Source organism: Vicugna pacos, chromosome 15 (genome assembly GCF_048564905.1).
Source record: "Vicugna pacos chromosome 15, VicPac4, whole genome shotgun sequence".
In the NCBI taxonomy this organism is placed as follows: domain Eukaryota; kingdom Metazoa; phylum Chordata; class Mammalia; order Artiodactyla; family Camelidae; genus Vicugna; species Vicugna pacos.
This window is the reverse complement of record NC_133001.1, coordinates 24,361,743-24,386,468: the sequence shown is the minus strand read 5'-3', so window position 1 is coordinate 24,386,468 and position 24,726 is coordinate 24,361,743. Positions and strand designations below refer to the sequence as shown.

At 39.6% G+C, this 24,726-nt stretch overlaps 1 protein-coding gene and 1 pseudogene across 3 annotated transcripts in view; one reads left to right on the top strand and one right to left on the bottom strand.

Annotated features, from left to right (window-relative positions):
• The window catches only part of NRXN1 (neurexin 1), a 1,026,070-nt gene that overhangs the window by 616,730 nt on the left and 384,614 nt on the right, over positions 1 to 24,726 (bottom strand). For all 3 annotated transcript variants that reach the window (XM_031675605.2, XM_031675618.2, XM_031675619.2), the window contains one exon: positions 23,869 to 24,030. In XM_031675605.2, the coding sequence (XP_031531465.1) occupies positions 23,869 to 24,030 (162 nt within the window). The remainder of the gene's footprint in view (positions 1 to 23,868; positions 24,031 to 24,726) is intronic.
• On the top strand, positions 1,662 to 2,094 carry LOC102536847 (large ribosomal subunit protein uL24-like; annotated as a pseudogene).

The window sequence follows — 24,726 nt, the reverse complement described above, 5'->3', positions numbered from 1 at the left end:
CGAGTCAGGTAGATGCCCTTCAGCAAAGCTTCAGGCTTGGCTTTCTACCCTTGGCGATTAAGATCCATTCGCACAGAATTACTACATGTCTGAGGTTTCTAAAACCCTTTGTGTGTCTCTCAGTTAATGTGCTGGATCCAAATTTTGACCTTGGTTAAGCCGGCCCCAAATCCTCTCCAACCCTGCCCCTGTCAGTGAAGGTCCAAGAACACATAATAAAGAAGGGGATGAGAGTAACGCCGACAGCTTGCTGACCACTTATTAAGGGCCAACCGCTGGGCTAAACTCTTTGAATGCAGCATCTCATGGAATCCTTACTATAAAGCGCTGCCTGCTAGCTATGATGATTACTCCTATTACCTCCATTTTACAGACGAAATAAAGAAACTCGTTCAAGTTACACAGCCACTAAGTATGAACACCAGATTTGAGACTCTGGAAGTCAGTTTCCAGAGTTTCTCAAGGACAAGGGCAAATGACACTAGAAACATACAAACAAGCTTCATAATGTGAACACCGTCAAGCCAGCAGGTGAACTGACACCTGCTGCAGTCTGCATAGCCCAGGGAAAGAGGGGAGCGGGCCATGCTCCTTCGTGCACTTCAGTGGCAAGTCCGTGAGCCCGAGAGCCTCTGTGGGGAGCAACAGGTGTTCTAACAGCAGCGGCGCAGGGAGGTTTTCCGGGCTTGCGGCAATAACAGCGTCGGGAGAAGTGACTTTGGAAAGAGCGCTGGCTACTCAGTTCAGGGAGTGAAGAACAAGGAGACTTCTGGGACTCCTCCAGGTTCTCCTCAACCAAGGTAGAAAACGCAAGAGGTTTCAGAGCATAGACCGTTTACCTCCGACGACTGTGTAATCTGTTGTGGCAAGCCTGACTGCTTTAATGCTTTAAAAAACAAACAAACAAACAAACAGGAATCTAGTTCAGTGGCAAAGATGCTCACATGAGAAACACCTGTGTGTCATGTGTGTGTGTCACAGAGGAATTTAGAGAAAAAAATCCGGAGGGAAAAAACCATCATCCAAGTGCACGGGACAAAACTGCCATCAAAGCACCAGCGTCAGGAAGCCTGTCATGAAGACAGGGAAGCAGAACAGGTTCCTGGGGCACCCGGCTTAGGAAGGCATCCTACCAAACAGACCAAAATCTATGCAGCGTTAAGAGCTGCCAGTCCTACAAAGCCACTGGCCTGCACCAAGCAAGCACACCCCTTTCCTCCCCTCCACCTCCACGCCCTGCCCTCGGTCATCTCAAACTGAAATTACCTAAGCTCAGATTGGTTTTGCCATTTATCTGAACAGAGCTATTGGTTTTTGATCAAATGTTATTTCTTGTGAATCCTATAAATTTAAGCATGATTAGGTGAGTAACTTCCGTGCGGAATAACGAAGGGAACCCATCTCATGTGAATACACAAAAGATATTTAGAGAATGTTTTCGTCAATCTTGTCAGCCCAGCTGCACTCAGTACTTGCACACTAACAAGTGGGTTGGACGTGAACCCACAGGGCCGCTGTCACCTAGCCCCAGGCGAGACGAGTATGATGAAGGAGACCGACTTTACAAGTATGTACATTCCTCCCATATCTCCTCTATTTTTTTAAATAATGCAAACTGTGCAGTATAAAAAACACAGATCGCTGAAGCACCAGCAGCCAAGATGAAGTTCAATTCTTTTGTGACCTCTGACTGAAGCAAGACCTGTGACAGGCATGTCAGCGCACCTCTCCACATTTGCAGGAACACTACGTCTTCCTCCCTTTCCAAAGAGATGCGGCTGAAGCACAGTATTCAATCTATGCCCATCCAAAAGGATGAAGCTCAGGTTGTGCAAGGGCACTACAAAGGGCAGCCAACTGGCAAAGCAGTCCGGGTTCACAGGAAAAAGTATGTCATCTACACCAAGCGAATGCAGCGAGAAGTCTGGTGGCACAACTGTCCACGTGGGCACTCACCCCAGCAAGGTGGTCATCACTAGACTAAAACTGGACAAAGACTGCAAAAACATCCCTGCACGTAAAGCCAAATTTTACCAACTAGGAAAAGAAAAGGGCAAACAGAAGAAATAAACAATTGAGAAGATGCAGGAATAAAATAATCTTTTACACAACTCTCATTAAAAACTATTAAAGTGAAAAAAATTAAAAATTAAAAATATAGTAAGACATTTAATGTTCATCTTTAGTATCATCAATTTAAAACGATGACTCATAAAAAAAAAAGATTTAGAAAGGAAAACATTTTATGGGTTAAATAGACCCAAATGCAACATCATATTTTTGGAGTAGATCTGATCCCTGTGATTGGTAGTTCTAACGGAATAGAGTTTGTGTATTAATTGCACAATGTAATTTTATTTGTTGTTTGCAAAGGGGCAAGCAACCAAAATTCCCTTGACTTCTGCAGTAACATCTATACGTTTGGGCCATGTTTTAGATAGAAATGTTTTAAGGGGCAGTGAGAATTTTTATATCCAATACATTCATGCTGTTGAAAACACGCTATTGGATGAGACCTATTAGAAACATTAATGAAAAATAATTATTATCATACACGTGAAGTTGTATGATCATGAAACTGTTGGCATCCCAGCCCATGAAACCCACGTAGAGGTATTTTTAAAGGTAAAATTTATGAAAAGAAAACACTAATAGTGACATATTCTTTCAAAATAGCAATGTGAGACATTAATATTAATTGCTTTGGGTCACAGCTAAAGATGGTTCCAAACTGAAAAAGTATATCTGCACTTATCAAAGTATGTTTAAAATTCCTTAGTTTTGTATTTCATATTTGATATCGAGGTCAACCAGGACATATGGTCATATCTACGTAAACTGAAACTTTATTCATGCCTATAAATGTATTTGTCCTAAAAAAATCAAAATATACCTAAGAACTATCTGACAACCTTCAACACCTCTGTGGGCATCAGTGTGGGAGGGCCACAGGGGAGCCATTGGCTCCAGGTCATTAAACATGGAGAAAGGCCTCCTTACAACTTTATTAGACACAGTAACGTGTACTGGGCTGAAAAAGAATCAGTAAGCCAAAGAATAAAAGCCTTCTAAGATAGAGCTGAGGCTGGAGAAAAGGGGCTGAGAAATGTCTCTTCCTAGAGACCCACAGAAATGGGATAAACAGGCTGTGTGCCACTTGATCACTGAAGGAATGATTTTATGTTTATGTTTTGGTCTTTGATTCCATTCAGTCTAGTGCCACCTGAATTCTAAAAGATGCTGCTAAACTTGGGGCTTTCTCATTTCCCTGTCTTTCCATATTTCACCATAGGGTCCTCATCTCCTTTCATCCTTCCATCCTATCTCAGTATTAGGGAAGACTCTCATTCTGCTTAGGGCTGACACTTCTGTGATGCTTCATATCCATTTCATTTGTTCACCTATTCAGTCGGCCTCTATTTTGTACCTATGTCCAAGCCCCTCTCCAAGCACTAGGAGGGGTTCTAGAATGAATAAGGACATACTCCTGCTCAGAAGGAACCAACAAAAACAATGATATAACACCAACTGGGGCCCAATTTGTACATCCAGGTTGGAAATTCTGGTATGCTGGAGGAGATGAAGCAATAGGTGTCTATTTTATGAGGTCCGAGTGGCCATCTGGAATGAAATAAAAGAGGACTTTGGAAATGATGGTTAATACCCTAGTGTGCTGAGTATAAGACACTCCACCAAGAAAGAGGAACATATTCTTAGAGTATGATCTGATTTAATAGAAAATACGTTCTTAGTTTTGAAAGCAGAAAAGAATTTGATCTCCAATTAAATCCTTTTTGAAATATAAGAGATGCTTTGGAGGTTACTCAATTGTTCTCTGGATTTTTTTCCCCCCAGAGAGTGGGACATGTTTCAAATTCTTTGACTGTGATTGATGGGCCAGAGGAAGAAAAGACACCCACCCACCCCTGTTCCAAATGAGGAAAGTACCTTAGCAAGGGTGCCAGGGTCAGCATTTGAAACAATGAGGAGGAACAGTTCTCCCTGGCAGACAGATGTAAGTTAATGTTAACAGATCAAAGAACAGCACCCACGGTGTTCTCAAGAGGACTGGAAAAGCTGCCTCAGAGAATGCACATCGCTTGGAATTCTGCCGTAAAGAAGGAGCACTTGAGGGGATAGGCATCCCACATATTTTTTTCAAGTGAGGACTTAGAGCTCAACACGATCTTAATTTTCATTGCTGTTAATAACTGTGTTCCTTAAAAGTTCCCCTCCAGCCTACAGTGGCATGAAGAAATGAGGCCCAAGTGCTAACACAATGCAAAAATAAATAAAGGCTATAAAATAAGAATAAACAACATGCTATAGAAGCTATTATCTTCCCGGCATTTTCAATTTCTCTCTTCTAATGGCTCCCTAAAACTCTGGTAGTGGTTTCCTGTAGGAAAACCAACTTTTCAAAAGCATATTTATTCCCAGCTAGATTAGAACTGATTTTCACATTTGTTTTGATTTCACAGTTATGACCAGGAGTTAGAAACTTCCCTTCAGCATTAGACTTCTTCCATCAATAGTCCAAATAGTCTCCTTCTGCTCATTGCCAACTTTCTTTAAAAAAAAAAAAAATCATTGCTTCTCTCTCTCTCTCTCTCACTATTCACTTTTTCCTTAACCTCTTGCAATCTGAGTTCTTAGGACAATTGCTCTTACAGAGCTGACTCCATTACCTTTTCTCAGATCCTGTCCTTTCTCAGGCCATGTCTTTTATACTAATTGTTACTGTTACTCATAATGTACTGCCATATTTTTTGAAGCATTCCCTTCATGTGCTTCTATGTTGATACATACTGTTTCAAATTGTCAGAAAAACCCTTTGCTATCCTCACTCATTACACAAAAATGTCACATTTAAAGAGGTTGTACAATGTATGTGCTAGACTCAAGACTGGAGTGCAGATCTGTCTAACTCCAAATCCTGGGCTCTCTCCATTCTCCCTTTGTGCCTGGACTGGAATGCTGTGTAGTTCACAACAATTCCATGGCGACCACTAGAAGAAATGGCTTGGCCAGGTCAAAATTACAAAGAAAAAGCTTTGTATCTGGCGGAACAGATGGTAAACTTCGCTGGTTCTCCCTAGGAGGAAGGCCCCATCTGCCCTTCCTGCGTGGAAGCCTTCAGGGGCCCCGCCCGACACCGGTCCGTGCAGACGGGATTCCCCTAGACTGTCTGGAAGGAGTCCTGCTGGATTCCTCCTCAGGTCTTTACAAGGTCTATGGAAATTTTTTCTAGGACTTGGTTCTTAATAAGCCAAATCATATGGAGGGACCAGCCTGGGGGAGGGCCATGGCTCCGTCCTAGGCTTGATCTTGGTCTCTGTCCTAGCTGCTTAGATGAGAATAATCCTCTACCCATCCCACATCCCTTAAACCTTCGACTGGTGTGTGTCAATGGCCTCAGTGTCTCTGACACGCTGCAGCAGTCCGAGAATCTGCTTTTAAGGACCTACTTCCTCCTCTATCCTCCAGCCACAAGGCCCTTGGGAGCTGTCCTCTCCTGTACCGCTGTTAGCTTACTGTCCTAGACTCTGGGATACATCCCTTCCCCTCTGACCTCTTCTCTTCCCTGTCTTCTCTCCCCACCCTTCCTTCCTCACATGGGTGATTCTCAAGGTTCTGATGGTTCCATTCTCTTCCTGTCTCTCCTCGTTACCTTCCCAGATGGCTATGTCCACACTCAAATTTTCAATACTTCCTCCGTGTGAATGGCTCCTACTCTTTCTTTTGAGCACCTGTCCAGCATTCCATGGCAGCAAAGGTACCTCTCTGCAGGTTCCTGAGGCACAAAATAGGTTTTCTCACTTGCCACACAGCAGCTAGTGCACACGTGGAATGCCACTCACTGTTCAGCACATATTTTTTGAACAAATAAATGAATGAGTCTCCTTCTGTCCCCCCTCATTACCATTCTCAATGAGCAAGTCCATTTCCAAAGCTTCAATACCTCCTCTGTGTCAATTTGTTGAACAAATAAATGAATGAGTTTAAAACAATACTTATTTTTTTCACCTTTATCCAGCACTCTCCCTGCTGCTGTCCTGAAACAGGCTTTAGAATCAGACTGAATTAGTTCAAAACTTTGTTCAATATATTAATAGGATGAAGCCTCAGGCAAATCACCTAGCTTTCCTGAGCCATTTTCTTAGGGGGGAAAAATCACAGAGAATAATGATCACTCCACTTGTTTATTATGAAGATTAAATAGTATGTGTAAAATATCTCAGTGCCAGCCATATTCATGCTTGTCAGCTCTAATTCTATCCCTCCTAACTGTCTCATTTAAACCTCACAAGTATCTCATGCGGTAAGTACTTTCATATCTCTGCTTTATAAATGAGGCAAGGAGGAAACAGAGGGACAGAGAATGTGACTTACTTGCACAAGGTCATCCCCAAACCAAGTCCTAAGCAGTATTCCTCCAAGACCCATGCAAGTAACCACCTCACTGTTAGATCACAAGCTCACTCAGAGGCAGGATTCAGACCTTATACAAATTGATAAACCAAATGGCTCCCAATAAAATGAACCTTTAAAAGGTGATCACCAAATACTGAAGACATAAGCAAATATGTTATGTTTTAAAATCTGACCTCCCAGCTTGACAGTACGCTATTTCAGGGGAAAGTTTCTGATTGTCTCCCAAAAAGCTAACTGCGATATACTCAATAAACATTCTTGACTTAAAGATTATGGTATAATTGAGAAAACATCCTTGGTCATGCTTTTCCAAAGACATGTGGGGGTAGATGTTTCATGAAAGAAAAATTTTAAGATAAGGAAAAATGAGAAAGAGAAGTAATTCAGAGCCAACATGCTTCAATGAAAGTTGTATGAGTCAACAACCCAGAAGCCAAGTCATAACTCCTTCATCAGAAGACGGAATGCATGATTGAGAAATCTGTCCAGCTAATTGGGGCTGAAGCAGTTGCACTTGAAAAGGAAGTCATCAGAAATGGCTTGATGTTTTCTATAAGAAGCTAGAAAATGCATTATAATTCCAATTGTGGATAGAAATTTAATGCATTTTAAACAGAGTGGAGAGGGTGAATAATTGTTTTGTCAGTTGGTGGAGTGGATTTTAGTCATCTCAATAACTATAAACCTAATTGAAGGAAAGCAGAAAGATGTATCGGAAATTGGGGGATGCAAAATTAAATGGAGGAAAGCAGACTGATTGCTTATATGAGAAATAATATTGCAAATTTCCTAGACAGAGTTTTAGACTAAATGAGGAACAAAAATAATAATTTAGAAGAGATGTACCTGACTCCAAAAGCAAAAAGAAAGAACTGCTCAAATACAGCGGATTGTTGAAAAGCTTAAAAAAAAAATTCTGAAGTGAACTATTTTTCTGTGAAAATGATATGAACACACATAATATAATTGCTCACTAGAATTCTATTATAGTTATATTTGCACAGTGACAGATACATTATCATCTGCAGAGTCTGGCTATGATTGGAAACTAAAAATAAGTGAGGAGGGGGGTCAAAATTCCCAACTGAAAATATTAAGATTTGCTTTCTGTGGCAAGGAACAGAATAAATGTGGAATATATGTTTTATGGGCCCTGCAAAAGCTCACAACTTTACTTAGAAGTAAAGTTTCCAGAGAAATAACTGAAGTGTGATCTTTCTCCAAAAGCTCTTGATAAACTTTTCTGTTAGATGATGACAGCCAAGAAACTCAAGGTTAATTTGAGAGATGCTTGTAGGCTCAGGTGTAATTAGACTTTTTCCCCCCAACCACTATGATATATACCTCCGTATTTTATTCTGATGTTAAAGTTTGATGTTTTGGGGATAACATGACTACCTAAGAAAGAAGTTATAAGTAAACTAAATCAGAGTTCTGAAAGGATCCAATATGCTTAGGTATTTGAGAATTAAACTTTCCAATCTGTCCTACAAATAGAGTAATATTAGGTTTGACATGTGTGCTAGACACAGGTTTTAGGATGCTACTGAAACAGTGGAAATTCTGATGAACGGGGTCAGATGCAGCATGCCAAAGGCTTGTGTTAACTCAAGTGATTATAAGACTAGCTCTCAGAAATCATGACCTTGACTTCTGCAAGCTAATTCTAAGAGAAGTCAGTTGCTCAGAAGGTCCAAAATGGTCATCTCGGAAACTGCTTAAGAAATGGGAAGAATGGAGAGAAGAGTCTGAAGTTTGAAATTAACACTCACATATTTTTTTTAATTTTCATGGTAAGTTTACTGTGCATTAACACCTATTTTAAGTAGACTTTCATAAGTTTGTATAGTGTTGACCTGGAAGATTTAAAAACCACTTCAATTTAGTTAGTGTCTGCCAGGTCTGCCTGCACATTGTAGATTAGAGTGTATTTAAATACCATGAAAGTGTACTCTTGCATAAGACAAGTTTAGCTCCTTCTTTGCTCTGAGGCAATTTTATCTTGTTGGTTAGTCAGACACAAACCAGGTGTTATCAAACAGAACTATGACATCTTCCATACCTGCATTACTCGCTGGTTCCACAAAGCTAGGGAAGGAATCAATAATCACGTGGAAGCTGGTGGAGGGAGCTATACTGTGAAAGAGTCTGGAGCAAGAATCCTAAGATCTATTTTTCTACCCAGCTCTACTACTGGTTAACAGCGAGGCCAAAACATGCCTCTTCAGTTCTCCCTTCATGCTGAATAGAACTAAAGGATGCCATCTTTTCTTTTTCTTTAAAATTTCATGGCTCTATGGAAAAGGCTGGGAATCTTAATGGCTAAGATTGAAAGGATTCCATTGTATTTCACCTAGATTTGGGAAATTTATCAAATAGGTGGCACAAAATACAGACAACCCCACATGCATTATACTGGATATGGGATCTCAGAAAAATATAGCATCTCAAGTTGATGGATGGGAGAGTGAGAGTAAACATCATCCCCCTCCTCTGCCTCAGACCAGGTTTTGGCATCCTGGAAAAGTCTACTGAAAGCTAGATTAAATCATGTCTCCTAATTTTTTATTCTTCAAGTTCCATACAGATACCCTTTGTATTTACATTTTAATTACATTTATCTTTAAAGATTTTGTCACCATTCAGAATTTTCTTCTTTGAATCATCATGCACCTTCTTATAGTTGAATAGCTCTTATTTTTGAATTTTGGATATGTTATTTTTTCCCACTAAGAAAGAGGATTATTAAGAAGCTCTCTCTCCCTATCTCTTTCTTTCCTTCCTTCCTTCCTTTCTTCCCAATAAAATTATTGAAGGTTCAGATACAGTTTCTATTCTTAATAGGATACAAGGGGATATGGATTCTGGCGAAGAGGGACGCAGACTGTAATAACGCGCAGGTAGGAGAAAGCACTTTTTGAATCTCGTTCATCTCTCCCACTGGCACTTTCAGCTCGTCCCGCACTTACACCTGCAAAGGTGGTTCCTCTCTCATTGATTTCTCTTCTTTAATGCAGTTCAGCCCTAGAGCCAGGAGGGATAGACTGGCATAAGAATCTTCCTTCAAAGAACAGAAGACATAGTTGGCCTCTGATATCTCCCTGGTCCATTTTAAAAATTTCCAGTCTAAAGCTTTCCTAGATGCCAATTCCTAATAATATCATGCTCAAAAAATCTACTCTCTGGCAGAGATCTCTTGCCTGTTCACAAGCACCACCCCCTCCTAGAATCAAACTGTTATTTAAAAAAAAAAGCTACAAGGCAACTATGTGGAGAACCCATCCATCCACATTTGCTACAATACAGGGAGGTATACAACCATGGTAGCATAGCAGTGTTTTGAATTTTTTAAAACCCTGAGTGTTTTGATCATATGCCCTATGACTGGGCCGTGGAACCAGCTACAGGTTTAAAGCGATGAAACTTGTTTGATTGAAAACCGTAAGACTTAATGAGAACGCTGAGCTCCCAGCATCAAAGTAGGTGGTTGCCGCAGAAAGCCTTCAAGGGCCTGGGCAGAGAAAGAGTCTTACATTTGTGCTGCTTCTTGATAATCTGATTCTGGAGGCTTTGCCCACCTTTCCTTAAGAGCAGGGTGCAGCTGGGTGGAGGTAGGGGTGGAAGAAAGAAAGAAGGAAGCATAAACTAAGCAGGCAGATAGAAATCTCTTTCAACCCAATTTTTTCTTAGATCTTAGGAGTTTTTGTTTGTTGTTTTGCTTTGACTTGGTTTTGATCAGGGAGGGAAAATTCTTATCTTTTCCTATCTTTTGGGGATAATGAAGGTCATTCAACATGGAATGTGAGAACCTTTTTGGCCAGAGGGCTTCTGAGAATAGGACTTTCAGATAGCTTTACGTGAAAAATGCTTATCTGTGTTTGCAACCACCACCCCAGGAAGGGCTTTGGTTCAGAACTTAAACCTTATTGTAGGAACGGACTTTAAAGCACACAAAGCTTAATCCCCCCACTTGACAGATGAAAAACCCGGTTACGTGAAATTCACTGGGTCATGCTTCACGCGGGCTGGCCAACTTCCAGAGTCCTGCAGTCCAAGTGATCAAAAACCGCATTCCAGGAAGCCAGTTTTTTTCCTTCCTTCTCGCTTCCCCTGCTCTTGTTCCTCCCTCCTTTGAACTCAGAAGAAAACTATCTGGTTTGATTGCTTTGTTTTGGTAGAAATATATAGACTTGTCTTGGGTTGGTATTTTTGATTCTTTCTTCTCCAAAACTCATCAAGTCACCTGAATCTACCTTTGATGTACCTCTGGACTCTTGGTTATTCCCCTCTAACATCACTCCCTTGATCTGTTTCAGGATTTTTTTTTTTAATCTGGAGGCTTAGGGTCTTTTGATCATTCATATTAAATCCTAGCCCTATTACAGACTTTTCTAGAAGTATCCATGGCACCCTGTAACAAAATAGTAGTCTCTGTTAAAGTCCTTGCATCATTGGCATCTGTATAACCTTAAATTTCTGTTAAAAATGCAGGTCCATTGCTAAATCAGAAGCTGTGGGGACAGGGATCTGCAGTTTAATGAACTCTCAGGTGATTCTTACACACAAAACTTTCAACCACTGGAGCAGCCATAGCCTGTCATCATTTTATCCATTGTCTACGTCACTTCCTCCAGTATTCATCCGGCATCATTGTTCACCTCTCTTCCATACATACGTTCCCTGGCCACAATGCCTGATGCCAGGCATTCCCCAAACATGGTTGTTACTCTTTTACAACCATGCCTTTTCTCCAACTCTTCCTCCGTTTCAACTTTGTATCTCATGTCTTGTAAACATGGAGATACACTACCGTTCTTTCAACACTAAGCTCAAATATTATCTCCTTGGGAAAGACTTTTTTTTTTTTTCTGACACTTCTTGACCACGCTTCATACACTGCATTGCCTTAGAATGCAGCCCACATCTTTGTTACACAACTTACCTCACTTGAGTGCAGTTATAATCATCTACTTAGGGGTTCCAGAGCACCAACTATGCCCCAGGTTCTAGCACTAAAGCAATAAAGTGACAGTCCCTGCCACCAAGAAAGTCATCTCCCAGCTTGTCTCAACCACAGTCCTCACCTGAACCACAGAACACAGAAAATTATTTGAGTAACCGTTTTCTCAATTCTCTCAAGGATGACACATAACCAGCACTATTATGTACAATGGAGCTCTTAGGGTATTAGGGCTTAATCTTCTTGAGAAGCCCTAGATGATCAAACACTGGTACAATTACAGTAGCAATGAGTACTGTGACAGAGATAAGCCCAAGGTGAGGTGGAAAAGCAGAGCAAGGGGACCTAATGACTTCTGTGTTTGTTTCTTCTGTACCAAGTCTGATTCTTTTTCTATCCTTACTTAGCATCTAGCACAGTCTCATTTCATGGAGATCATTTAATACATTTTTGTTGTTGTTGAATTGAAAGCATTAGGGTTCATTTGTATGCTTATGTGTCTTCAGAATCTAGCCAAGGCAATGCAAATCATCCCTGTTTGTAAATCCAACATCTCCTCCATGCAGGAGACATAGCTGGCACTCACTGAGGGCTTGGTGAATAAATGAACACATTTTGAAGGATCGTTACTCAATTATAAGTACTACAGTACTTAAAAGAAAACTAATACAAATATTAAAACCTTTCCTAGTATGTAAACTATACTTCTGGGTAACCAACTTCAAATTTAATTGCTTCCTGTGTTATGTGTATTTCCAGGACAGAAAGAAAGAGTTTATTACAAGTGCAGGCAAAGTTGGATGAAGTGAAAAAAGGCTGCATTTCCCTGGGTGGTGGATGGAGGTAGGCGGTGGCATTCTCAGTATTATTCTAATCTAATAAAGCAAAAGAAGTTTAGTTTGAAAATATTTTCAAGAATAGCCACTAATTACAAATTGAACTTGGAAGAAGATAGCGGGGAAAGGTAAAATGCCATAAAATCCTGGTGTCCTGGCGAACTTTTGAGCAGGTCTGTGATACTTTCTTCTCCCATGGCAAAGTCTGCAGCCACTTTACTTCGGGCAAGGCTATCTTTTTATAAACATTACATAAGCATACACTTCGCACCCCTCCTGGGGTTAATGGTTTTCCCATTTATGTCAGTTAAAGGCATCTCTGTGTTCATTTAATCACCAAGAAAATTCCAGGCTGTGTGCTTCAGTTTAGAGAGGTGCCGTACTTCTTTGCTGCCTCTAGGGGGCTCTTATTAAAATTCATAGTGCAGAAGCAGCATTTCCCTGAACGGTTCCTTAATGCCTCAAATCCCCAACTGTCTAATTTATATCCAAAGAAGAGTTTACTTCCTTTAGGGCATAACCCATTATGTTACAAAGTTGTTAAAATGTAAATAAATACATAGAAATCTGTTTAAGTTAGCAAATTGTGGTAAAGTAAAATAATCCTGAATAAACCACGGCCTAAAAAAATGCAGAGAGTATATGGAAAACTCAGCATAAGAATATCACCATGAAAAAATTATAATTAACTCAAGTAAACCTGCACACAGTGATTTTCAGCACTTCTGCAAGTTAACAAATTTTGCTATGAAAGCAGTACTCTAAAAATCAAATAAAGGTTAAGAGACCTAGTTTAAAATTGTTATTAAAACACACAGATGCTTTACTTTAATAGTCATGGGCTTAGTTCCAACTATTTCCGAAGCAAAAGCTTATTGCTTAGTTAGTAAGTACAACTCGTCCCAAGACTGTATTTGCCTCTAAATTTAGACTGTTGGAGGATTGGCCTTGCATGCTTCCTGGTGGTTTATCTGCCCTCAGTATAATCGGATGCAAAAAACCTGACGTCCACCGCTGGGAAAAGGCCGAGCCCAGGCAGGGGCCTGGGAGGAACTGAGCCTGGGAGAGTTTCTGCAGGCTCTTTGGCACTTTGAGATGCTGAGGCTCTGACTGTAAGTCTCAGAGTCACTACTGCGCTACTAAGCTGTACACTGTTCTATATTTCGATGTCTGAAATACAGACCGGCTGTTGCAGTTGAGGTGCATTCTAGCCTAGATGAACTGGCAGTGCTTAATGCCAATCGTAACATGATCGCGCATCTTGTAGTCAATGATGTCAATAGAATGTGGTTGTTGAGGTGCTCTAGTTCACTGATTTTTCAAACTTTGATTTGCATATGAAATCATCTGGGGATCTTATTAAAATGTAGATTCTAATTTAGCAGATCTGGGGATGAGCATGAGGTTTTCCATCTAACAAGCTCCCAGATGACACTGACGGTTCACAGACCACGCCTCAAACAGTAAATCCCTAAATGGGCTAGGGGTTGTTGCTGGGCTTTGTTTCCTTCTAAACTACCTAAAAACTACAGCTTTCACTCACATGCTATTGTTTAGAAATTGTTCTATATAAATTCTGTGTAATTTTACATAAATGTGTTGATCGATGCATGATAAATCAGATAATTATTCAAAAATAGCTAATGGTAATGTTAATAAAGGATTGAATTCAATCATTGGTGTTCGTACCTTTTAGTCTAAGGGACATGGGGAAGAAAATATTAACAAATAAGGTCAATTTACTCATTTAAAGATTTAAGTCTCACGTACGAGACTCTGATTTATCTACAAGTGGCAAATGCAAGCAGGAAATACAGTGATTGTGTCTGAAAAATAATGTTACGTGAAATCCGATGATGATACTATCCTTAAAAAATAAAACAATCTTTGTATTTGAACTATAAAAATTAAGTGATTTCCTAATTATTAAAAACATACCAGTGCTTTCCTAAAAATTCTGACCTTCTCAGTCATCTTTACTAATTTTTGATACATTGGAAGGTGGCTATTATAATTCAGGAGAACAAAAGAGGCAAGCACACTGGCTAGAGCCAATAAACGGAGGCTTTCTTCTGGATTCTTTCACGTATGAGTGATGTGGCCTTGATGATATTATAAATAATTTGTGATCTCCAAGTCAATTCAATTTCCTCACAAAGCTCATAGGACCTAAGTTAAATGAAATGACTTCTAAAATGAGATAATGTGTACAAAATCTCATAAACTCGTCTGCAATCAGGACAATCCTTACACTTTGCAGGGTCCAATGCAAAAGTGTAAATGAGGGACTCCTTTGTTCCAAAGTTATTAAGAATTTCAAGATGGCAACAGGAAGATATTAACCCAAGAGCAGGGTCCTTCCAAGTGTAGGGCCCTGGGTGACTACACAGGTCATATGTCCATGAACTAGCAATGTTATAGGTCCCATTCCTACCTGCAATCTAACTATAGTTAACACTCACCATTTACTGAAATATTACAGTATCACAGGCACCATGACTGCTTCAATTACATAGTTTCACTTACTCCTTTAGAGGGAAGGAAAATAAAGCACAAAAATATTAAATTACTCTTCTCAGGTCACACAGCTACCAAGTCTGGGAAACCAGGATTGGAACCCAGGTCTATCTGATTCTAAAGCCACTCCCTTTAACTAATTTCATGAAATGCCAATATATAACCGGTTACTCTCATCCCCATTCGATTCATATTTAGAAACTTAGGCTCAAACAAATACATGTTTGATGGACAATTCATTTATCATGACCTTGTTTAGTTGACCTATGTCAATCTAATTATCTTATAGCCTGTTACTTCACACAGACCCTGGTACATAGTTCATAGTCATGTAATACACATGAAACTAAACTGAACACTCACAGTCACCAACTTTTCTGTGTGCAGAATATTTGCTCAACAAAGATAAAAATCTAATTTTCCTATTATTTAAAATCACATGCTTCTGAATGAATGATAACAGAATTATTTTCATTTTAAAGTAATTAATTTGTTTTAAGCATGTTTCAATCATGATGATTCTCCTGAAAAAGACAGACCAATTACCATGCACAGGAATAATTTTCTTCCAAACACAGCACTTGATCCAAAGAACTAAGACAAGAGTATATCATCTCATAATAGAAATTAAGATGAAAACCGAAATAGTCACTTTATTTTGGGTGGATATCAGATTTTTAAAATATGGCTCAAACTTGCTAAAGTACAAGCTTGCATTTATATGGAGCTTTTACTTTTCTTTTTCTTTGAAGTGTGTTTTCTAATCCTTTATGTCTTTTTATCTTTCCTATTCTTTTCCAATTCTGAGAGCAGAACGAATTCATTGTGCTTCAATCCCATATAACATCCTGCCCATTATAGAGCTGAGCAAAGAGAGACGGAGAGGATAACTCAGATTACCTTGTCACCTTCTCTTTGAAAGCATTACAAATTTCCTCTGGCAGAATTAGTCACATCTTCTGCTGTATTTTTAGAGCAATTTTCCATACCTTATTTAAGGAACTTGTATTGTAATTTTCTGTCTCCTTGTCAGGTTCTCCTTCCCAGATTCCTAAGTGTGTTGTCTTATTTATCTGTGTGTCCCCATTGTCTAGTACAGAGTCTAGCACACAGTAGGTATTGATTAATGCTGGCTCATTGAATGCACACACACATACATAAGTGAATGGAACAATTTAAACAAGATACACTAGTGGATGCTGAAGTTAAGAAGAAATGTTTTAGTCTTAGACATTATTCATTATTGCTTTCTGCTGAGCTAGAAAATACTATATTCTATAAAATGCATCAATTCCTCAGAATTAAAATGTCACTGGACCCCCTACCAAGCCAGGCTATGCTAGCCTGATATTTGAAAGCACTACAGTGCATTATGCCAACTGCTGATACAGTTCCAGGCTATGGGGCATCTGCTGAAAATGATGAGAAATAAAAATCTGTGGCTCCCCTGGAAGGGAGGTTGCTACGTTCAAAAAGCTGAATTCCAGACAAGGACTCACCAGATGCTTTGTAGACGAAAGAGTCGAGTTCCACTTCCTCAGGGACCTGAGCAGATGGGACTCCCTGAACCCAATCTACAAAAGGAGTGTCTATGGCAAAAAGCCTGGTTTCTGCCCCAATTGCTTATTTCCCTTGTCCCCAGGGCTACATTGCAAAGAAGCAAGCTTACTTGTAGCAATCCATGAAGTCAATACTTTATAGGACTCTAAAAAGTACTTCCAAATGTGTGTGGGGGGGGTTTGTGTGTGTGTGTGTGTGCGCAACCCATTGGATGGCATATGGTTGGCTGCAGTGTACAGAATTTATGACAGGCATTATTATCTTATTTACACACTTAGAGGAGGAAGGGTATGAAGACTTAGAGAGGTGAGAAGTTTAAGTCCATACCAGTTTGAAGAGTGGAAGCAAAAATTCCCACTGGAAGCTCAGGTATAACTGGGCACCAGAGAAATACTCCCTGCACCCCCCTCTCTTCTCCCACTTAGACACCCCCTTCTCCAGCATCCTAGTGATCTAGGCTGCAATTTTGTGTTTTCTTTCTCTTCAAGGTTCCTGAAAAGTTCACTTCATTTCATTAGACCTTAATAAAAATATTGAGATTAGAAAAAAAGAAGCAAGATTACGAGTAAAGGAAGCAACACAGAATAGCGGTTAAATAAAAGGATTCTGTGGTCCGATTAGTTAAGGTTCCGATCGTGACAAATTCTTTAGGTCAGTTACTTAACTTCTGCTGTCCCCAGGTCCTCATTTGTCAAACAGGGATAGTACTAGTGTGTAATTTCTGTCATGCTCAGAGAGTTACTTTTGAACATATAAAGGACTGGAAGAAAATGATAAGTGTACCCCCCTATGCAATTTAACAATAAAAGCAGTACCAAAGACAAAATGCCGTGTCACGTATAAAAATTGCTTCTCTCCTCCCATGTCTCCCTGGCTGCTATGTTTGAAGTACTAATATCAAATGGTTTCGTACAGTTACATTAATTTATTTTTTAAGAGTAAACTGTTTGCTGTACTGCTGATGCCCCTAGGCACAAGACTATTGGGTAACATCACTGGATGTTGCGATATTACATGAGGAATAGAAAATGCTTAATATAATATCACTACTCTGGAATATATATCAGCTCCCTTATCGTTGTAGCAATAGCTCTGACTTTTACCATCCCTTTTTATAGTGCCTAGTATAATCCTCACCACAATTAGGTACCACAGAGTTTATATCATGGAGTATGTTGGGATGAGCTCATTCAGACAATGTGCTTTAACTAGGAGAAGTATCCAACTTATGGATGCAAAATCAAGGTCAGGGTGCAACCTCACCACTCAGACATGTGTTCTGCTGAGATTTCAGAGGCCTCATTTGCATAATGAAGATATCATTATTATTACTATTATCTTCACACGGGTTCTTGGGAAGACATCCTCAAAAAGGAAAGGGGTTAAAAGAAGTTAAAAGAGTTAAAAGAAGCTGTGGCCTGCTGCCGTGAAAATGAAAAGAGGCAAGGGTAATTGACCTCTGTTTGCATTTTAGTGCTGACAATTTATTACAGCAAAAGAGTCGAAGCACATTTCTGTATTTCCAAGATCTGAAAGAAATTAGGCAGGGCTTATAATAAATCAGGTTAATGGCACATGAGAATTTGTCAAATTCTTTGACATTCCCACAAACTCCACCTTGCTTTCTCGTTAAATTTTTAAAAGCAAACTGCCATCTCCTGTGTTTTAAATCAAGTGGAGAAAATTTATTTTCTTCCTAGACCAGAACTTTTGCCCAAAACACTGTAAGTCAATTTGCCTCCTCTTCAGCTGGGCTAAACTAAGCGATCTTAACGAGTCACTTAACCAAGACCTGGCCACTAGGAAAACAGCCCAGAGCCAAGGTGTGAATCCCCATGTTACAGGAATCCCTCTGTACTTCTGTACAGTCTATTATTTTGGCGGCATTAGCAAAATCTATCTTAAAATGGTTCGTGAAATTGAGGACTTCTTTTAAATAAAGATAATTAAGGTAGAATCTATCATCTTTAGTATATAACAATATGGTGAGACAAAATATGGGGATCTGTATGGAAAATGTTTAGGAAGAAGTGAGATGGGAATGCAAAAAGCAATCCTTTTCCCAAAAGAATGAATGACGCATGTGGAAAGGTTAACGTAAATGCATTATAAAATGTCACCGACCCATATATAGACTGTGACAATGTAATAGGAGAGGAAAGACAGACACTATCTATGGGCATCAGGTACCCTGACAAGGAAGAGTCTGGAAAAAATGAAAACCTGGGAGAACTGTGTTTAATCATGACTTTGCAGACCCTATGAGGAGATCCTCCCAACTAAAGAAGACCTCCCTCTTCCCAAATTGCATGATTTATAGACATCAGTGAAGATCTCCTTATCCTCCAAAGTTCCCTCCAGGTCCAATTTCTCCAACAGGTCATAAAGCTTTTTGTTTCAAAATTGGAAAAATAACTTGACATGCAAATTATGCCATGGATTTTTGTTCTTTCATGTAAATGACAGGCACTCTACCCTCTGAGTAATGAGAGAAATAAGACAGAACAGGACACATGAGAACCCACATCTAATGGACTGGTTCTACCATAGAGGGGATAAATTGTGAGGCCTTCAGAGTCCTCTAGAGTCCTCTTTTGTCCAAAGAAGAAAAATAGGAATTGAAGCGTAATTGCATGAAGAAAATATTGCACCTCTTTCCCCAGTGCTGATACTGGTACGTTGTGGGAATTACAGCAATACCACCCCCGCAAATGGCAGAGGGGACCACACTGATAACGTGTAGGAATCAACTATTTTTTCACGGTGGGTGAAAATGCTTACATAAGAGAATATTTTCTGAACCTCATCCACCTCACAGCATCTTCCAAATTTTTAGTGCTAAAAGTTTCTCAGTGTAATTAAAGGCTGTGCTGATCTAATTAGGTTGACAAAATTTCAGGAGGGATTTAATTCCCCCTAGCATTGCACTTACTTATTTTTTCCAGAATCAATCCTTAGGCTCATCCCAAGCATTTAGTGGTAGAATTCTAAATTTCCTCGCAAATGCAGTGTCTCTACTCGCACAACTCTTTGTAAAACCTCCAGCAAGTACACAAGGCTAAAGACAAACTTCAAATACAGCATTCGAGGTCCTTTTATCAAAAACAATTCTTTCCTCCCTCCTCAGTTTCATTCCCCTACTAACAAGCTCTGTTGAATAATCTTCACTCTGCAGGAGGGAAACAGGTGTTTCAAAGCACTTTGGAGGCACAAAGAGACGAAGAAATGCATAATAGCAGAAGCAGATCCTGAGGCAAGATTAATGAGGGGGCAGCATGACCCTTCCTTCTAAGTCATTTACTACAGAAGCCCTCATGGTCAAAACATTGGGATGGAAGAACGTATTAGTGAGTTTTCCATTATCTTTGATTATTAAACAAACAAGACAAAAACCTCTAATGAGCACCTTAGGAATCAACTGTGATACTTTTATATAGAAAAATGCTTTCCAAGCAGTCTAAGGTGAATGGACAGGGCTGCAGGTGTCCTCAGACAGACTCCGAGCATCTCACTTGGACACCATGGCTGAACTTTCTATGGCAACCTCTAATTCTCTCTCCTGTTGTCACAGTCACTCAAAAACTGCTTGTTAGGAAAATTAAGTCTAATTTTAAATGATCATTAATTCTTATCAACAACATATATTTCAGGTTTTAGTGAATGGTATAAAAAATGAAAAGAATATAAACAAATGTTTGTGCCTGAGAATGACTAGTATTGCTTTTGTAAAAATCAGATTGAAAAAGCATATTTTTAAAGACCTATTAACCTCTAGGAATTTCATAGATGTGGGCTATACATGATAGTAATCTATTATTTACAATTTTTCCTTTAACCTTTCTCAAATTTATATCCTCAAAAGTCATTTTCAGTGACCTCGAACATTTCTCCAAAGGTTTTATTTATGTATTTATTAATGATGAAAATATAATTTTTAAAAAACTACTTTGATCCCCTTATCATAAATTCTTGGCAGTTGAAAGCTCTCTCTCAGTTTGAACAAAGTATTATATGAAGTTTGGGTTAGGTTTGGCCAAATTGTGTTGAAATAATTTTACTTCAAAATTTGATCATCACTAAAATAAATAAATTTCTCAATGAGAGCTGGTTGCTTTATATGCAAATCAAGTCTCATTTCAAAAGAGCTTTTTCAAATTCCATACAAGGAAAGCCCTAACTACTAACTGCTACAGTAGATTATGGGTTGTTTCATTATGTGGAGCATTTTTTTTTTACTTTAATCTTTAAAGAATAAAGATGTGAATTAATGAGAGTGGTAAGCCATCCCTATTTTTGTATCTTGAGTGCCACTGTTTTACAACGGAACAGAGCCAGCCATTCAAATATTATAATTCATCTGACAATATTCTGTCCTCTAATATTGTTACCCTTTCATTGCTCTTGGTTGGGACAAATAACTTTTTAAGGTCTGTTTCCCCATTTCCAAAATAAAGAGGTTGGATTTGGAGAATGACTTCCAGGATTCCTCCAGTTCTAACACCCCAAAATTTCTTCTATGACTTCAGACATAGTGTTAGTAGTATTTCCCCCAGGACTGATCATCCTAAGAGGGATTACATCCTAGACTGAAAATAAGAACGTTATGAGCCATAAATGAAATCACAGTTAAGATTTTATACCACATGCTATAGAGCAGAAAGTCCAAGACACAGTTAAGGAAAGCTCACACGGGCTAAAGAGAGAGGTGGTGAAAACGAACAGGGGGATGCCCCTCTCTTTCCAGCAACTCGACAAAGCTCACCTATCTGAAATAAGGTGATTTAACTCAACATCTATGATACTTTGTCACAATTCCTTTTCAGGAGTAGGAAGAGCAGGGCATTCTAAATAGATTGTAATTCAGACATGGACAGAAACTATGAACCATCCCAAAGCTCTCCAAGTGAAGTGTGTTTTGATTTACACGCTGACTGTGCCCTTATCCTTCTACCCCCTACTGTGTCAGGAGGAAATAAAATGTGAGGGATTACACGTCAAGAAGACACTGCCACGTGCCCCAGGCTGTGGAAGAGAGTGATGTAGGAAATGCCCCGCCAGGAAGAGCAGTGGTATCTATCCCAAGCCTCTAGAGACAACAGTATGAGTGAAGCCTCATTGTTTTGACTCGGTAGCTGCCAATTAGATGTCACATGGAGTACCAGCTGACTTGTTTTAGCTTTAGTGGTTTCTGTGGCTGGAAGACCAATTTAAAAGATACATATAAAATAGATCAGCAACAAGGACATACTGCACAGCACAGTGAGTTATAGCCATTATCTCGTAATAACTTACAATGGAATATAATCTGCAGAAATACTGAATCACTATGTTGTACCTGAAATTAATATAATGCTATAAGCCAATGATACTTTAAAAAAAAAGAGATGAGTTCTAAAATGCATTAACACTTAAATATTAAGGATGTTAATCTGAAGTACAGTTCGATCCGAAACAGTAATTTTAGATGAAGGCAATCCACCCAAGCTTCACACACAAAACGCTGCCTCACCCAGACTGAACTGTCAGAAGACAATGAGGCTCAGCTGAACTTGGGTGTTCGCTGTAGAGACTCTCACGTTTTTACAGGACACCCTAAAGGGCTCTTTAGCTAGATTCCAGATTCTGCTAGAGATCCTTGGATTCCCTTTCCTTTTTCTAGTCCTTGGCACGATTATAGACAGAGCAGGGCCCAGAGGCTGATGGCGGGGTGACCTACTCATAGTGAAAGCGAGGAAACGGTGTGGATGGCTGGGGGTGTGATTCTGCCTCTGCCCCAGTTCCCATCACCAGAAGGCGGTTTTAGGCAGCATACTGTGATATCTAATTATGTTTTTTCACCATATTTCTCCCCAACCTGAAACGCATTCTCTACCCACCAACAGTCCAAGTCATAATTATCCCTCAAGTCTCTCACACTCTTACTCTTCTGTGTATTTTCCTTATCTACTCAATCTCTCACTCATTCCACTCTCTTTTGAACTCAGATGGGTGTAACTGTGCCATACAATTAGTACCTCATTCATCACAGTCAATTATACATTTCTAAAAGTTGTTTTAGTTTGTAACAAACTTGAGGGTTTACCCAATCTTCTAACAAACATTTCTACTGGGACACTGTATGATATGGGGGCTTAGAGCACACAAGACTCTGAAATCAGACTTCTTTGGTCAGGCTCTAGGCTTTAACATTTGTTAGCTGTGAGACCTTGCTCAAGAAACTTACCTTCTCTGAACCTTAGTTTCCTGGCCTGAAAAGTGTAGGTAATTATTACCTATACTGTGGAGATCCCTGTAAAGCTCTTAGGGTAGCATCAGGCACAAAATAAGAGCTCAGAAAATGCCTATTGGTAGTACAATAATAATTATTATTATTAATATTTTATTATGCTCACAGAGCTTACCACAGTTGTGGGTTATACAACATATTTGTAAAAAGTAAAAGTTGTTCTCTGGGAGGCAATCAATCCCTCCCACCGCTAAGCATGGTTAGATTTGGACTTTTCAAACTGCATCTCCTTGTATATGTTAAAAATACAGCTTTTTCAAATCTCTCTCTTAGGACTCCTCTATGTGCATCCACATCCTGGGCTATGTAACATCCAACATGTTCACAGACATGAAAAACAGGTAAGGATAATTCAAGCAGTGACTGGTTTTCATGGATGCTTACGTGAATCAAGTTTCTGTGATTAGAATTTTTTTTTTAAATAAACCAAGGTGTATCACTGCTTACCAGCAGCACCTATGGCTAGTCATTTATAAATTTACAGGAATCAAATTTTACATTTCAGAGGTCTACACCATTAAACTACAGCCATATCATGCAACAGGAACTTCTGGTTCTAGCAGCTAAATGAAATTGGGTTGTGCCTGAATGAAAACAGGCAGCTTTTATGGAAAAAAATATTCACACAAGTTGACATCCAAGGACTTCCTGATCTTTTTCTCCTCATAACCCAACAAGTTCCAATCCTATCAAAAGTTACAACCCACAATAACACCTGAGAATGAGGGATGAAATTGATGGTATCTTTCAGCCTGCTAGTTTCAGTCAGGTAAATATCAAGTAAGCTCATCAGATCACAAATGAAACAGTGCTAATTCCTTCAGAACATATTTAAAATACGGGAGCAAAATTATTTCATCTTACAGATTCATTTTGTTTTGTTTCATTTGGTCTCTCTTGTAGCCTAATTTTTTCTTCTTTATTCCTGTAATGCTCAAATGAGTCACCACTGTATATATAACACTTGAGGCATTTGAGAAGAAATGAACAAGGCTTAACTCTAGACCCAGTATTCCTTTGTGTTTGACTTTCTTTTATAGCCAATACACAACTGCCCATGCAAATCTTAATTGTGAATTACTTACAGACTATAGAGAAGAAAAACTTAATTCCCTCATAATGTTCTATGAGCTGCCCCCATCCCCCCAATCCTGAATTTAAGGTTGTGCCCTTTGACTCTACAAACATCAGGTCTTCAGCAAAGATGCTTTCTGTCCGGATCTGAAATGATGAGATCATGCGTTAAGAATGATTCTGGTGACGGTGATATTTACCTCTTTGAGACAGCCCATAAAGTTGTTACTGACTGGTGACCCTGGCAGGTCTGCTGTGCTGGGACTGCCTCCAACATAGAAAAAGTCATCAGACCCCAGCATGGTATAATCTTCTTGCGTGTAGCCCGTTGTGGTAAGAATCCCATCCACTGATATTGTCACCTAGATAACAAAGCACAGGGAAAGGACACGCTATACTCAGACCTAGATACCGTAATCCTGGGATATGCCTGTTTGTGTTTTGTTTTGTTTTGTTTTTTCATTTTGCTTTTCGCTTTTTTTTTTCTGTTCGTTTGGTTTTTATTTTTAGACCTATGGCGGAACCCATTTTCATGTCTGTTTGAGGTTTATTCTTGGATTCTATTCAACTAGCCCTAAGAGATCTAAGCTAGTTAGAGAGTTAACTGATTATTGTACTCGTGTCAGCATCGTCCCTACTGCAACTCAAAAGTTATTCAGCAGACACAAAAATGGTGTTAGTAAAATGCCTCCTAGGTTAGTTTTGCTGGTGTACATATTAGTAAAGTTTAGTCGTCTGTTATCAACTAGTCACAACGTGCACCTTGTTAACAGAAAAGGCGCAAGCTCTTTCCAGCAACGTCACTATTTGCACTACTGAGCAGCAGCTGTCCAGCATGCAAGTGCCTGAGTCCATGCCAGAGGGGAGGGGAGGCAACACAACCAGTGGAAGCGGCACACGCGGATGTGCACATGCAGGGGGGACAGTACAGTTCAGAAAGGAAAGGAAAGAAAACGGGGAGAACCAAAGGAAAACACAACTGCTCCGTGATGACGTCGGGATGAGTGGGCGAGGCGTCCCCAGCATTCCCACACCGAGGGTGCATGCCATGCGTCATG